The 16,238-nt window shown below is 42.9% G+C and overlaps 2 protein-coding genes across 3 annotated transcripts in view; both read left to right on the plus strand.

The window, feature by feature from the left end:
- The window catches only part of LOC124788487 (trichohyalin-like), a 76,189-nt gene extending 65,364 nt beyond the window's left edge, over positions 1-10,825 (plus strand). The window contains exon 3 of the mRNA XM_047255757.1: positions 10,693-10,825. Within this exon, the coding sequence (XP_047111713.1) occupies positions 10,693-10,825 (133 nt within the window). The remainder of the gene's footprint in view (positions 1-10,692) is intronic.
- LOC124790016 (integrin beta-PS) overlaps positions 1-16,238 on the plus strand; it is a 121,130-nt gene that overhangs the window by 9,823 nt on the left and 95,069 nt on the right. The gene's annotated exons all lie outside the window — the stretch shown is intronic.

Consider the following 16,238-nt stretch of genomic DNA (forward strand, 5'->3'; position numbering starts at 1 on the left):
ATACCCACTACACCACATGGGTGTATACAAAATTGAATGTTTGAACTGTGACTGTTTCTACATAGGTCAAGCGGGTAGATCATTTGAGATTAGATTGAAGGAACACACAGCAGCAATAAGGGGGAAAAACCTCCAGCAGTAGCCAGCCACCTACAAAGAACTCTACATAATAAAACGAGTATCAGCATTCTGCTTATCAAACGTAAATACTAATATAGCCGCCCTCTACACACTCCAATTATACAAACACCAAAGAAAACTTTAGTCTATTTGCGAAACCGTTGCCGTTTACTTCAACACGAGTAATGTATGTAATCGGCGAAAAATGGTCCAAGAGTGTGGCGAGAAGCCAGGCGCCCTTAATTCACACAGCGCGTGCGCAAACCCGTATCTCCGCAACGAGAGAAGATGGAGCTGTTAGAGCGTTCGTCGACCCGTGCCGTGCGCCGTGTGCCAGCGCACGCGCCTGCAAGCGGAAGCGGTTTTTGTCTCTCCCCATTTTTATGTGAGGCATCTCCATGCTCTTGCCTCTTCTGTTTGCTGCTACCCCTCACCTCGCCCTACACACACACACACACACACACACACACACACACACACACACACACACACACCGTGTGCCCGCGTGCCCCTTACCTTAACGAGTGGAGTATGTAGAATAGATAAAAAGAAATACTTTTTGTGAGACAAATTGTCACAGGTGCACCATTTCCGCACCTACATATTCACGAAGGTTTCGACAGCGGTGATGTTCGAAGATGGTGTTCTGACTGCTGTGTGATTATTGTTTTAGACATGTTGGTGAGAAAATAAGAGTTATATGGAGGCTGACCGTCAACTAATCTTCCGACAAACTATTCGCGAATAGAACTGGAACGGGCAGAAAATCTTAATAGTATCGGAAGCACCCAACACTGGTTTGCGAAGTATAGATTGAGATTGTGCACTAAGTACTACATTCTTCCTAGCATGTACATTTAACACACATTGTTGTTTTCTGTGTTATTTGAACAGTTAACATATGGTCTGTCCAGTCGGTGAAACCATTACAAACTGGCCTACGAAACTACCCAAGCTACAGACGATGCACGTCGCGCGAGGTTTTCAGTTTCCCGCGCGAGCTATTAGTCCTAGAAGGGGGAAAAAATATGACCTTTGTGTTGGAAATTTAAGGTTTAATTTTTACTGCGACGTGTTTCCTCTGGAGGGTACTATTTGCGAGTTACTCAAGAAAAGTGATATTAAATGTATTCCATCTCAGAAACCATTTCGAATAGGCCACAAGTCCATATGAAGTCTTCTGTTCGGAATCACAGTCACCTCTCAAAGCACGTTCCTTATGCATACTGATATTTCAGCCAGTGGCAACAAGGTTTGGGAACGAAGTCACCTGCAATTCTCCATACCTTTCAAATTGTGCAATGCCCCTGTCAGAAAGCACATGCGAGCTCAGTGGTCAGTGATATATCAGACTCACATGTAATGACGAATCTTAAGAGAAATAATGATTGACCTATACTGTTAGATGGTTGGACAGTACACAATAAAATTAGCCCTTCAATTTTACACTGATCTGAATTTTGATCCCTTTCGGCCATTAAAAAAATCTGCTTTAGTAAATGAGAGAAATACACAACATCGGAGATAAAATATGCTTTTGGAGCTTGATCTGTTAAAGTAACTGATCACATGACATTCATTTGAACATGGCTGTTAGTGTCTTCAAGAACTTGCACTTGATTCTGAAGTTATTATTGTGGGTTATGTGGCGAATATGTTCCAGTTGCTACAAAATTCCACATCCTGAAACATGTTACGCATCAAGTTTAACTGATTCATAATTATGTCCCTTCTGTGCAAAACTTGAAGCTTTTTTGTAAATATTTCTGTGTTTGCTACCTAGGTTACACTTTAGTCCCGTATGTGTTCCCACTTAAGTTCAGCTAACACTCTTTACCATCCTACATTTCGCTAGTGTGCAGTTGGTCGGGAATTTTGTTGTGCTTGATTGTTGGACGGGTGTGTTTGGGGGAAATATTAGAATGAGTCGCGTTAGTATCTGTATGCTCTGTGGGATAAAATAAATTACTCACTACCTTAAGGCAATTTGTCTAAACGCCTCGAAAAATACTAGCAATTTCATTGAAGCTAACGTGGCTAAAAAAAAAGGTAGAAGGCCTGGACTGCAAACCGAGAGATCAATGGCGGAATATGTGCCTTTTGCCACACTGAAATGTGTGGGTATCTGTATTTAAGAGGCAGAGGTCGAGATCGAGTTGTGACAGTAAATTTTCGACCTCCCTACCTCAGCCAGTAAGCATAGCGCCACCCGAAAGGGGTTATGCGTGTTAAAATCTGCGAAGAGTAGGAAAGGTTTAGGGAGTTGATCAAACAATGCAGCCAATATGTTCAGGCTTACTGCACCATTTGCAGGAAGATATACATTGCAGACAGTTATTTCCTGCGTCGTCCTTATCGTGGCAGCCACAGCTTCTAGAGGGTTTTGAAGGGACACAGGTTCACTACATATTGAGTTCAAGAAATAGACGCAAATTCCACCTGACACCACCGTAGTTGCTACGGTTCCTATACTATCCCTTATAGCTATGGAGGGCAGGGGTCCTCATTGCCGGAAACCAGGTTTCGTGGAGGGCAGTGAAGAAAGCAGGTGTAAAGCTCAACAATTGCAATAGCTCAGCCATGCGGTGGAAAAAACCGTCGCAATTCCACTGGACGATTACGTGATCGTGAGACCCTGAAGGCATCAAACATTCAACGAGGCAGTCTACGCCTCAGGGTCACGTGCTGCCACCATATGAGTGCCTGTGTGATCGACATCCATTTTGTCTGAGGGCCCAACGATATCTAGGTCCTCAGCAGACGCCAGAATCTCCACCTCATCCTCAGACACAGAGCTTGTAGGCAGTGGTGGTGTGGGTGCCACCACAGTCCCTTGGTTCTTCAGTGTCCAAATGGTTCAAATGGCTCTGAGCACTATGGGACTCAACTTCTGAGGTCATTAGTCCCCTAGAACTTAGAACTACTTAAACCTAACTAACCTAAGGACATCACACACATCCATGCCCGAGGCAGGATTCAAACCTGCGACCGTAGTGGTCTCGCGGTTCCAGACTGCAGCGCCTAGAACCGCACGGTCACTTCGGCCGGCGTTCTTCAGGGTCTTTTCTTTTTAGGTTTCTCTTGCTGCTCCTTAGGTTTGTCCAACTGGGAGGTCTTCACTGATACACTCTCAGGGACTGATGAGGACCGTGAAGCCCTACAACCAGCTGCCTGTGGTTTCTTCAGCCACTGGCAGAAGTCAGCTTTGCTACTGGTAGGAACCTGGGAAGGGAGTGACCCAAGAGATCCCATCCTGGTGAGAGGAGCCAAAGAAGACTTACACTTCTCCAGCTGATAAGTGGGGATTGACGTCCCCGATGGGACGGTGGGTGTGGTATATTGCTCCTGAAGTAGATTGTGCAGGACCAACAGAGAGGGAAGTGCCCCTCCCCCCGCCATCACAGGGGCAGGTGGAGTCTGACAGCTCAGAGCCAACTGTACGCGGCGGAACGGAAGATTGTAGAATGGTTACCGTAGCGGCTGCGTAGTTTGACGTCATATGCACAGGATGTAGCCTCTCGTATTACCTTAGCCTCAGTGTAGGACAGTGGTCCAGGCTCTTGTATTCCATTATTTTACTTTCTTTCTGGAGACTCATGCAGTCTGGCGACCAAGGTGAATGGTGCACCCTGCAGTTGACACAGATGGGAGGCCGGGCACAGGGAGTATTGGGATGTGAAGGACGTCCACAATACCGGCAGGTGACACTGGAAGTACAGGGGGAAGTCATATGGCTGAGCTTCGAACACCTAAAGCACCGCATCAGGTGACGGGTATATGGCTTTACGTCACAGCGTAAGACCATCACCTTTACATTCTCGGGTAATGTTCACCCTTGAAGGCAAAGATGAAGGCACCGGTGGCAACCTGATTATCCCTCGGACTCTGGTAGACGCGCCGGATGAAATGGACACCTCGCTGCTTTGAATTTGGGCTTAGCTCATTGTCAGACTGCAAAAGAACGTCCCTGTGAAATATGATACCCTGGACCATACTTAAGCTCGTATGGGGCGTGATGGAAACAGGAACATCCTCCAGCTTGTCACAGGCGAGTAGTGTCAGTGATTGGGCAGAGGATGCTGTTTTGATCAAGACCGACCCTGACCGCATTTTGACAAACCCTCCATCTCTCCAAACTTGTCCTCTAAATGCTCAACAAAAAACTGAGGTTTCATTAACAAGAAATATTACCCATCAACTCTTGTACATACGAGATACTGTGGTGAATAAGCTTCAATGTCATCCAGCATGGCGTTTCTCCCATGGTGTGTGTGTGTGGGGGGGGGGGGGGGGGGGTGGTTCGTTGGGAACGATTTGTGGTCGTATTTGTTAGCATTGAAGTTTGACCTCTTAGAGACTGCTGGTGTTTCACCACCGGCAGGAAATTACGTACTACGCTTCATGGCGTGCCATCCACCCTGATGCCACCCACTCCGACCAGGGGCCCTCCCCAAGAGCGCCATACAGCCGCAGCAAAGGCCACCTGGCAGGATAGCCATTGCCGGGAGTCCCGATGCTCTAGGGTAACGGGCATCTACTCCTTGGTATACGTGGGGAGTTAACGGCGCAGGCATCAGCAGAGCGATCCTTGTGTGGTCAGGGGGCTACAACCAACAGGGTACATTGCGGCCCCACCACAACGGACTGGCTACTGTGCTGGATATCAGGCGCAAACTAGCTAAGTAGTCCATTATCGTAAACAGTGCAGAAAGCGACACTGCGCAGAGGATGGAGGAAAACGCACCCAGAAGGGTAAATATCGTGTGACTAGACCGTTCGCCAGGTGCAAGTCTTTCGATTTGACGCCATTTCGGCGACTTGCTCGTCGATGGGGATGAAGTGACTATGATTAAGACAACAAAACACCCAGTCCCTGAGTGTAGAAAATCTCCGAACCAGCCAGGAATCGAACTCGGACCCTTAGGATTGACATTGTGTCGCGCTGACCACTTAGCTACCGGGGGCGGACACCCAGGAGGGTGACCTCGCCCAACAGCTGGAGAATGAGCAGATGTGCAAATCCGTTTATAGTACACCGTGCTTAATTATTTGATGAATAGGTTATGCAAATCGAAGCTGCTAGATGAGTATTAACTCCAGTGCGACCTATATTGCCACAAGAAGTACCTGCAGGACTCATCTTAATGTTACGTGCCTAATCTGAGGATGGAAATCATTTCGTGATTGGTCGCACGTATCTGTACATATATTTTCTTAACCTAGCCACGGTGTTCTGTAATGTCCAGAATGGCTAAGTAACTAAATAATTTGGCTACACGGCTTTGGACAGCTGGGGACTGGGGGACCGGACGGGCATCGGCGGTTGCATGTAGCCGGGGCCTCGCTGCCTAACAGGTTGGTGACTCACCTGTTATTTGCAGGCTCCCTGGCGTCACTGTAGACTTGGTGTGAGGTCGGCGTGCTCATTCACCTGCTTACTTAAGCTTTTAGAGGCCTTCTCCCATACGTACGAGGAGATACACGCGAAAATTGGCCCATTCATACATTCCTTCAAGACCAGGGCGATTGTCATGGAACGGATTTTGATGGCGTAATCACTCTAAAAGACCAAAAACGTACTCTAGTGTAGTGGAAATACTCTTATATTTCCAGAAAATTGGAGTTCTTAAATCGTCGGCATTGGACGTAGCCAAATTGATAGCTATTGTGTGCCTGGGGGAAAGAAAGGGAAGCTATAATTGATAAAGGAAGTAAGACAGTTGTGTACCCTATCCACTATGTTATAAAGGAAGTAAGACAGTTGTGTACCCTATCCACTATGTTATTCTGTATGTACACTCCGCTAACTGTTAAGGAAACCAAGGAGAAATTTGGAAAGGGAGTAACAGTTTAGCGATCTGGAATTTAAACATTTAGATTTGCCTCTGACATTATAATCCTGTCGGAGGCGACAAAGAATTTGAGAAGATCAGTTTAACAAAGAGTGTCGTGAATAAAGGTTGTAAGATGCATCTCAACAAAGGTAAACCATGAAGTAATCAAATGTAGCCGAATTAAATCAGACTGTGCTGAGGGAGTTGGATTAGGAACCGAGACACGAAAGTAATAGATGAGTTTTACTATTAGTTTAGTAAAGTAAATGGTGAGTGGCAGAGCTGAGATGCTATAAAATACGGACTAGCAATAGCAAGAATGCAGTTTCCAGAAAAAGAGGAATTTGTTAACATCGTATGTAAATTTGTGTTAGGAAAAATTGCGTAAAGAATTTTCTGAATGTATTTGTCTGGAATATAGCCGTGTGCCGAAGTGAAATATGGGCAAAGAAACATTACAGGCAATAAGAGAAGAGAGGCTTTTGAACTGGGATGGTACAGACGAAAACTGGAGATTAGAAGAGCGGTGTTGCTAAATAAGTACAGAATCACATTTCGGGAAAAAGAAACTTACGACACTACTTGCTAAAAGAAGGTATCAGATGGTAGACTAGTAGCCTCAAGCAATAGTAGATTTGAATATAACACTTTTTATGTGGGGTATTCACAGTTGAAACATTCCACATTGAATAAGGACCTCTGCGACTGTTAAAAATCTTTATTCACAGACACGGCCGTTTTCTCAAACTATATATTTGCGTCATCGGGTGTCTATGGAAGCAACGTCTTTAAAAAGCTGGAAAAAGAACATTCCCCGACATTAGTATCGAGGTATTTAAAATTTCTAACTCGCAAATGTGCGAACGACCATAAATAGAGAAATGGAGCTAAGACTACCCCGAATTCGTAGAATTATGATAGTAAATCATTGTCCCCCATTTGTATTGTTATACGTTCATGTCGCCTATTATCGCTTCGTAGTTACACTTTAATATGTTAACAGGATCGATCATTAGAAACAAAAGATTCTAGTAAATACGGGCTGCAAAATGTATATCTTAAGAGCTGTGGGCACTTTTTCATCTTTGTTACTGCGAAACATCTCTTCTGAAGAAGTGCTCGTAGCTTTTAAGGGTGCATTTTAGAGCCTGTATTTTCTTGACAATTTTTTCTTGTTTTGGTGCATACTATTTCTTACCAAAATAAGGAAAGGAGTTCGCAGTGGAAGAGATTTGTTTCACAGCACCGAAGATTTACTCATAGCACTTACGATATGCATTTTAGATCCTACGGTTCCTCAACTTTTTTTGCTCCGAGTGTCATATTCCTGGTGCTGGACTTTAGTTCTTATACACACTGCATTAAGTGAGACAACCAAGTAACGTTTCATTTTAGGGCTGATGCAGTATTAGACTACAAGTGTGTGCTTCCCTAGTTTGCATTAATTTATCGACATTTGAGGAGGGGTGTATACGCAACAAAATGTGAACATTTTGTCAAGGTTATTCGAAATACCCTTTGCCGTTATTTTGGGTGATACACTCCATCAAACTGCGTCGTCACTATACATAGTTGTTCTCAGGCTGTAGTAAATTGTTTTGTATGCATGTGGTTTGGTTGCATAGAATATCTTGCAGAACCACAGTGTGTTTCATGAATTCTAGCACAGAATCCAAAATGTGTCACATCTGAAAGCCCATAGCACTTATTTGCGAGGAAACTGAAATTTATAAAATTTATGTTATATCGTATGACTTTTTCAGTTCACTTTCGGAAAAGTACCGTCCCATTTTTTATGTTTGTGCGTTTCTTTCACTTTTTTCCTGGCGACTGTTTTCGTTTTCCGGAAAGTCAAAACATCGGTACGGTCAAACGAATTTTGCCCTGCATACTCTTAATAACACATCACATAATTGTATCTAGAATCCATGGGATAGTGTTATTTGTTGCCACAAGATGACACTACTTTTGTGCAACTGCTCTTTACTGCGATTAAGATTACAAGAAACGTTTAGTGTTGCTTCATCACATTCTTTTGAGCCCGTAGCCTTCTGTAGTATTTTCACGTCTCAGCTGATGTGCTCCTTAGCCCACGTATTTTAGCTATCAATGCTGCTTCTCTCCAGTGTCACAATAAGACTATTCTCTCTTAACGTAAATTATCAAGTATTCATTGGCGCGAGTACAATTTAATCGTGCCCATGCGAAATATTTGTCAGTCTTTCTGCATGCCGTAGGTATTTCCCTTCGTACACTGTTGTCCGTGACGTGATTGTTCTCCGTACTGTGTGTGCAATCTTCTCAAAATCTCGGCTGCAGTGACGCTTCACTTAGCGAGAAACTGCATTACTCAGCGCTGGCGCACTCCCGTTCAGCGCCCAACTCACAGCGCGAGGCTTACGCCAACGGGCGAGCGTGCGTCAGATAAACCTCAAAGACGTTTTCGTCAACATTCGTCATGCTGCGTTGACATATGTCAGTTTTAGTTGTAAATGCAGTTACCGCGTGCGATCAGAAATCTAGGACTTTTCGGTTGTCAGACACAAACTCTGTTGTGTGTATTTATATTCAGTCACTGTCAAATGACAGTATTGCAAGTTGCTGTTTACGCTGGTTATTGCAAACCCTAGACTGCACGATTAACTGTAAAAGAAAATCCAAAAAGTGCAATTTGTCACATTTGAAAGCGAGGAACCAAACTTTATTCACAAAGTTACATTTAAAATACATTGTATTTCATTCCACTTGCTTCCATTTCACTTTCGGAAATTGACCATTCCATTTTTTCTGATTGTACTTTTCATTTTTTTTTCATGGCGACTGTTCTCGTTTTCCAGGAAGTCAAAACATTGGTATGGTCAAACGAATTTTGTCCTGCGTACTCTAACAACAGATCAACGAATTTTAAGTGCCTCGATGTGCACAATAACTGGTTACTCGGTCGCCTTGTCTTTCTCTACCAAACGTACTTTTTTCAGCAAAGTGGTGGAAATTATTACAAAATCACCTGGTTATTTGTGAGAAAACATGTTTTTACGTACTTGGCATTGCACACATTTTCCCGTGTAGTTTACAACAAAGCAAAGCGACATACATTCTCGTTTCGCTTGTAGAATTAGGCTGAATACTTAAAAATTGAAAAAAGGCGGCCTTTCGGGTAGGAAGGGTCGGGAGTTAGTATAAAGGCAGTTCCGCTAGATGACTAGCACAGTAGTGAATATCAACAGTTTGCTACAGCTGCAATTGTGTGTGTGTGTGTGTGTGTGTGTGTGTGTGTGTGTGTGTGTGTGTGTGGTAACGTCGTAGGGCACTTATTGTGACAATGCCTCGTGGAAAGCCCCTGTCGAGTTATGATAGGGCCAGCATTTTGCGCAAAAAGACCTTCACCTTAGAAAGACTGCACCCCAAAATGAAGGCCGATGATTATACAGGAATCCTGGAAACTCAATTTGACGATGATAATTTACTACTTCACCACGATAATGTAGGGATACACATGTCTGCGAAGGCAGAGTTGTGGTTTCAAGATAAAGGACTTCCACTCCTGAGCTGGCCATCAAGAAGTCCAGATTTAAATTCCATGGAGAATCTATGGGGATCCCAGCGCGACGTGTTTGTCGCAGTAGACTGCAGTTCTAATGAAGTGGATCCCAATCTCGGAAGAAGACATCCTACCCCTGTAAAATCAATGCGTAAGAGGATTTTCGCAGTTATTGAGAAAAATTGAGGTTCGAGTAAATAGTGGGTCACAATTGTGATCTATTTACTGTTGACGTTAGATTATTCTGACAATAATTCATAAGTGCCATTGTATCAATTTCCACCCCTAAGATTGTTTTGTTTCGTTAAATTTCTTACGTGCCAATGGTAAAAATGAGAGTATGTTTTCTTTGCTGTTAACTGTACGAGAAAAATGCGCACAATGCAACATATATAAACGTGTTTTTCACAAGTAGCAACATGCGTTTATACTGATTTCCACCTCTGAATATTCGCGTCACCTAACTGCTGAAATCCCGGTGAATAGAATAGTCATTGCTATTTAACTACTCGCGGACGTATTCGTCACCTACCTCTTCACCACCAGTAATTTAGTATTCAACACGAAAATATTTCTTGTGATTATAATGGAATACTTGAGCCCTCACTTTTTCTTTTTTTCCAAGAATCACCGTGCTATGGTCGGCTAATCTTGAAGCATGGTAATCACTTGCTGTAATGTGAAATTTTGGAACAACGTAATTCCCAATTAACTACCAACCAAGGCTGTTACATGTAGTTAATTTACAGCCGAACTTTGAACAAAGTTAATTTAATCTGGTCTTATGTTTTCTTAATTTTCTGTTGTATGAACCAATCCGTGAAACCATTTTAAATAAACACAAATAAGTAAGACCTCTTTACCCTTACTGGAGGCTCGTTACTGCGAAGGCACAGCTTAACAGCGGACACTTATTTAATAAATTGGAAATTAATGTCAAATTACTACTTGTTGAGTACGACAGGGCGTACTCCTTCAGTCATTTTCAGATGTACTTCACGTATTCTCTACTTTCTACATTCTGTTATCAGAAAGGTTGATAGGTAACTCCGCGAGAAGCACGACTGTTCCACAGACAGAGGGCCACGAATGAGCAAATCAGAGACCTTGTAATAGGTCAAAACCATGGTCGATGACGCTCATTACAGTCAGTTAACTTGGCACGTCTGAATGGTGAAACTCGTTCGCGTTACGCAGTGGCGTAGCGCCGCAGCTGGCCGCGACGTCGCCGCCGCTGCAGATGCCGGTCGTCTGCACAGCCTTGTGGAATGGAGGTCGTCCGGCGCCCGTGGGCGAGAGTGTTGCGTGGGACAGAGTGAGGTTTAGTTAGGTTGTCTCTCTTTTTGGCGAGGCCAGCAGGGGAGAGGGGCCGGCTGGTGGTAAGGTGGGGGCCCACAGCTTGCGTGCAACGTCACAGCACGACGCACGGCCCCCGTGGTGATGCCTTTGCCCGTGCTGTGTCGTTGGCACGCCGCCAGGACACGCCCTCCGACGCTTTCTCCCTCTTGCTGTACGTCTCCTCAATGGCCGCTCCAACGCCAGAAGTCTCAGAGCTCCTGACACTCCACACAGTTGGCACTACCTTCAACTGGAAATAGCATCGGGGTTCAGTTCTCCATTACACCTATCTTAGCGTATATTTATTTTTGAGTTCCATGGATCCTTGACGCGATTGTAGCGCTAGGATGTAGAAGGTGTCAGATTGGTGCAGTAATCTTTTTCCTGGTGTTATCCCGTACTGTCTCGCGGTCGGTATGTTTGTCTTTATTTGGCAGTTTTAATGGTAGAGGGTAGCCGGACGGCATTCCTGTCGCCACCCCTCCCTCACCCGGACGGAAATTGTGTATCCCATCTGCTGCGCCCATTGTTATTCCATGTGAAATAGCGAGAACGCTTTCGAAGTGTTTTTGCAAATCGTGTAACTCAGGGGGGGCACGTGGGTACCAGCCCCTTATTCACGTAGTCTGATGTGGGAAACGGTAGCCAGGCACGCCGAACCTCGTCATTAATCCACGGTGCGGATTCGATCCGGGGCCGGTATCCCTCCGCGAATCGGCGTGCTAAGCCCTGCACCAGTCCGGGTGTGTAGATACGTATTACAGTAATAACCAGATGGAAAAGCATATAAGACAGATTGTATGTCATATGTAAACAAATACATGAAAAGTGAGGCCCAAATGCTCAGATACTAACGCAATTTCAGGAATAATAGACGCAGATGTGAATTATAAGACACTTATATACGTGCGTGCGTGTGTGTCAATAAGTGAAATACCAGAAAATGTTTAAAATTAAAACAGTTCACATAGTAGTACTAACTAAATTTTTTTTGTGAAGAATAGAAAGAGCTATCCAAAACAGTTTCTGCTTTTTTATAAATTTAATCGCACCCCTAGTTAGAGCCCCAGTATCTGATTTGACATGAAATGAGCGTATTGCATCCCATTAGCTGGGATAATTTACTCCCTTCTGTGCGATACTGACCAGGACAGGTCCCCAGGGATGGAATCGACCTTTTGAAGTCATCTATACAGTGATATAGGTCAGGGTCCCCAGTATCTCACCATGCAAATAATCCACAAAAAAAATCATAATTGTGTGATGGTCTAGAGATTAAAAATTGATAATATTAGATGTAGTGATGTAGCATAGTGCTTGGCCTACGAGTAACGTGCAGAAGGTTGAGTTCGAATCTTAAGATGTTCAAGAATTTTTTAATCTTTAAATCGTTATCGAAATAAGTTATTTCTACCAGTGAATTGGTTTAAATGTATTTTCTATAAATTTATAGTCCTTTGCCATATAGTTTAAACATTAATTTTTTCATTTGCGCTCATTTTTCTTCCTATAATCTATCGTTTCCTTTTCATTTGGGGTCTCTGCAAGTGATTTTAATTATTTGTATTATTTATCACAATATTTAAACCTTTGAAAGTGCCTATCTGTTGCTCAAAACAATTGCGTCAAAATATATTTTTTGTTAAGTACAAGATGTAAATTGTTTTAATGGTAATTGTACAGACATTTAAAACAAACTCTCATTCACGATGAACAAGATAAATCAAAGGGAAATTTAAACGAAAGAAGTGATAAGTAAAACAATATTCAAACTAAGTGTGGAATAAAAATAATGAATGCAATAACATTGACGAAAATGTAAAATACCAAACAATTGAGATCACATGCACGAAGATTCCATATGAAAAAATACGAAAAATGTAAAAGTTTACGCTGATAAACATGACGAGACAGGATAAAAAAATATTACATGCAAACCACTTAATTGAATAAAAGTGGTGATAGTCATTTCTATAAAGATTAAAAAATTGAAGTAACTGACGAGCTTCGAACCTACAACGTTCTGCACGTCAGGCTCATATACCAACTTTCAGCATTGCAGCGCGTCAGCAATCTTAAGTATCGAAATAATTATAAAAATCCGCCTCGATTGCACAAAGTACCTGGTGTTTACCTAGGTTTCAGTGTAGGTAACCACACCTTTTTCAGAACAATTTTATTAAATAGCTTGCCTAAATGGGCATAGTCAAAGCAGTTTTATAAAATTGTTCTGAAGAAGGCGTTGTTACCCACGCTGAAACCAAGGTAAACACCAGGTACTTTGTGCAATCGAGGCGGATTTTTATAATTATTTCATATACCAACCCCTACGATACAGAACCGCTCTCTACTGCGGAGAGTTTCAAGGCTCTAGACTATCACGCGAAATTACGAATTTTTCTTCAGCGATTACTCACAAATGAGGGCACGACAGGGTTAATGGCTGCAGAGTGATACCTGGAATCCTAACCATCACTGTATGGATTTCAAAAACTCGACCCCACTCCTGTGGACCTCTCCTTATGAGATTTTTATATATTGTGAAGATCATGTTTACTTCTTGTGTCGTGATAACTGTTTCTTTTCTAAAGTGTACAATTCTTGTTGACAAAGCATTTAAATGACAGTGTACTGGGATGACATAGTTAGGATGTCTGGCTGTGTGAATAAAGAGCAACTTGAATGGATTCATATTTCTGACGACCATCATCTTTGCTGTATAGACTATTTGCTCGTGACTGGTTTCCCCACATTCCAATGCCGTATGTCAGATGTTGGCATAAGTGAATGGAAATAGGAACTCATCAGTGAGACCTGAAACCCATACCTCCTGTCTTAAAATGTGCCACAAGCTTTCACTGTTGATCCCTTCTGCGTTATTCATCATTACAGGCCCTGATTAACGACATTCTTGCTACTAATCACATTTAATTCGGCTGCACTCCATTATCCTACTTCTGTTGATTAGCTTTCGAGTTCTTTGACACCTTTGAAAATTATCGTGTCATCAGCAAACCTTGAGTTTTCACTGCTTCTCCCGCAGTTTTAATCCCAGTGAAAGTTCACTTAAATGATTCCAATCACTCAGATTCAATTGATGTCACCAAGCGTTCGAAATGCCCACGTCTACTGCAGTACGCGTTTGCAGTCTCTGATGCCAGGACTTGTTTACAGGCTGAAGACACCTCTTCTGCACATGTTGCAACGATGCAATGTTTTAAATCTTCTTGGATCGTCTGAAAGTGTGCAGGACTTCATCCTTGAGGCTACCTTCAGAGAAAATAGTGCTCTGGCGTCGTATCAGGCGAACGTGCAGACCAACTGATAACGCTTTCACCTTCACGTCCCCTCTAGCGAGCAAGAAAAAGCTGGGTGTGCGCTTTCCTAGCCAAAAGCGAATGGTCAGTCCGGACTCGCATCGATCGTGCTGGTACCAGCTACATCTACATATTTCAAGTGATAATTTGTCTCGCAGATACAGTAGCACTTCGGTAAGAAATTGTGCCTATCTTTTACCCATTCAAGTTTCTTGAATGAAGTTGGCACCAACAATAAAGCTTCCAATAATCCCGCATCTGGCGTTCATACTCCACTGCCCCTGATGTTCAGCCACTGAGGATTCTCAGCGCCCAAATAATGCTTATTTCAAGATTTGTTTTCGTGGCCATCATCCGAAACAAGCACAGATTTTTTACGTAAGGTATCTTCAATGGGATCTAGAATGATACACTTTTGTATAATTGATTACCTACATCTTTTCGCGTTTCTGGTTGTCATCTACTTTTCTTGTCACATGCTGGACGTCGCACTGTAACTTCGCTTACGAGACTAACACGTTTTCATGTTCCTAATTTTTTTCTTCACAGTTTTCGTGTTTGCCCTTCTTGTTGTGGATCACTATTAGTCCTTTGTCCCTAGTTTTAGATATTTGATCTAAATCTGCCATTTAAAGATTTAATTACTGTAAGTTCACTGTCTCATCCTGTTTTGTTTACACACACACACACACACACACACACACACACACACACACCATTTACGTAAACAAACCAAACAAGACGAGACTTAGTGAACTCCCAGTAGTTATGTCTTTAAATCACAGTTTTCGATCAAATATCTACAACTAGTGACTGAAGAATAATAGTGCTCCCCAACAATAAGGTAAAACGCGAAAATTACGAAGAAAAAATGAGAAACATGAAAACGTGCTTCTGTTTCGTAAGGGAAGTGTTAGCGCGACCTCCGGCGTGTGATTAGATGAAAGGCAACACCAATGCCAACTAAAACGTGAAGATCTCTAAGTACTTATTCACGTAAAAAACGAGACGAACTTTTTATAGTCTTCAAACATCACATATCTAAACAAAACTATCTTGCTACAGCCCACTAAGTCCCCTTAAACGTAAAAGGCTAAACGCGGCGGAGAAATAAAATACATAGCAACAAGAAAATGCGGCTTTTATTTACAAAATAAATGCTTACTTCTTACATTGAAGTTTCCATGACTTGCGAATATAGGTTTGTCGGTAAAGAGAATTATTGTCCTGATGTCACATCAGAACTGAGCACAGAATTCCATACTTTTTTTGCACGCCTGCCGTTCAAGTGACACACGGCCACTATGTATACGCGCAAAATGTGAACTAGAGTGGGCTGATGTATTCCAAACGCATTCCCTGTTTCGCTATAGGTCTTACCATCTGCGTAGTATTCCGGTGTCCTTCCAATAACTTTCTGCGCATTCACTGAATTGTGTTTATTGGACGCCGTCTGTCGGGATGCATTTGAACGTACATCTCAGCTGTTCCGTTCGCGTTCCTCCAGCGCTCTCCGTAAAGAAGCAGCACATCTGGTTTCTCTTTGTGAAAGTTTTTTTTTCTCTCTCTCTCTCTCTCTCTCTCTCTCTCTCTCTCTCTCTCTCTCTCTCTCTCTCTCCAAACTGACCAGTACTCCACACACCAACGACAAACAGAATGAAAGCTACATTTCCTGCGTGCCCTCTACACTGGTATCGCGTGGGTGCAACATTGGTCCCTCCTTATCCGATGTGGCGTACTTCCTCATGTGGCCGTGAAACCAAAAACTTCCTCATATGAGAGCAGTGTTTCATGTTTGAAACAAACCTTTAGCTGTAAATATTGTAATTTTACTGAATTTACTAATCGGATTTCGAATAGTGAAACACCGTTGAATTAATCGCCTTTATATCTACTGTGTACGGTCGGAGGAAGGCAACGGCAAACCACCTCCATTAGGACCTTGCCTAGTAAGGCGGTGCGGGTCTCCCGCATCGTTCCCCTACGCTCTGTAAAGAAGCATGGGACTTCATTTCCATTTTTTTTATATCTACTGTACTATCGTACTAGCAGAAATTACTATAGTTACATTTGTAAAAAGCTAAGTCG

The sequence above is a fragment of the Schistocerca piceifrons genome, chromosome 3 (genome assembly GCF_021461385.2).
Source record: "Schistocerca piceifrons isolate TAMUIC-IGC-003096 chromosome 3, iqSchPice1.1, whole genome shotgun sequence".
Lineage (NCBI taxonomy): Eukaryota > Metazoa > Arthropoda > Insecta > Orthoptera > Acrididae > Schistocerca > Schistocerca piceifrons.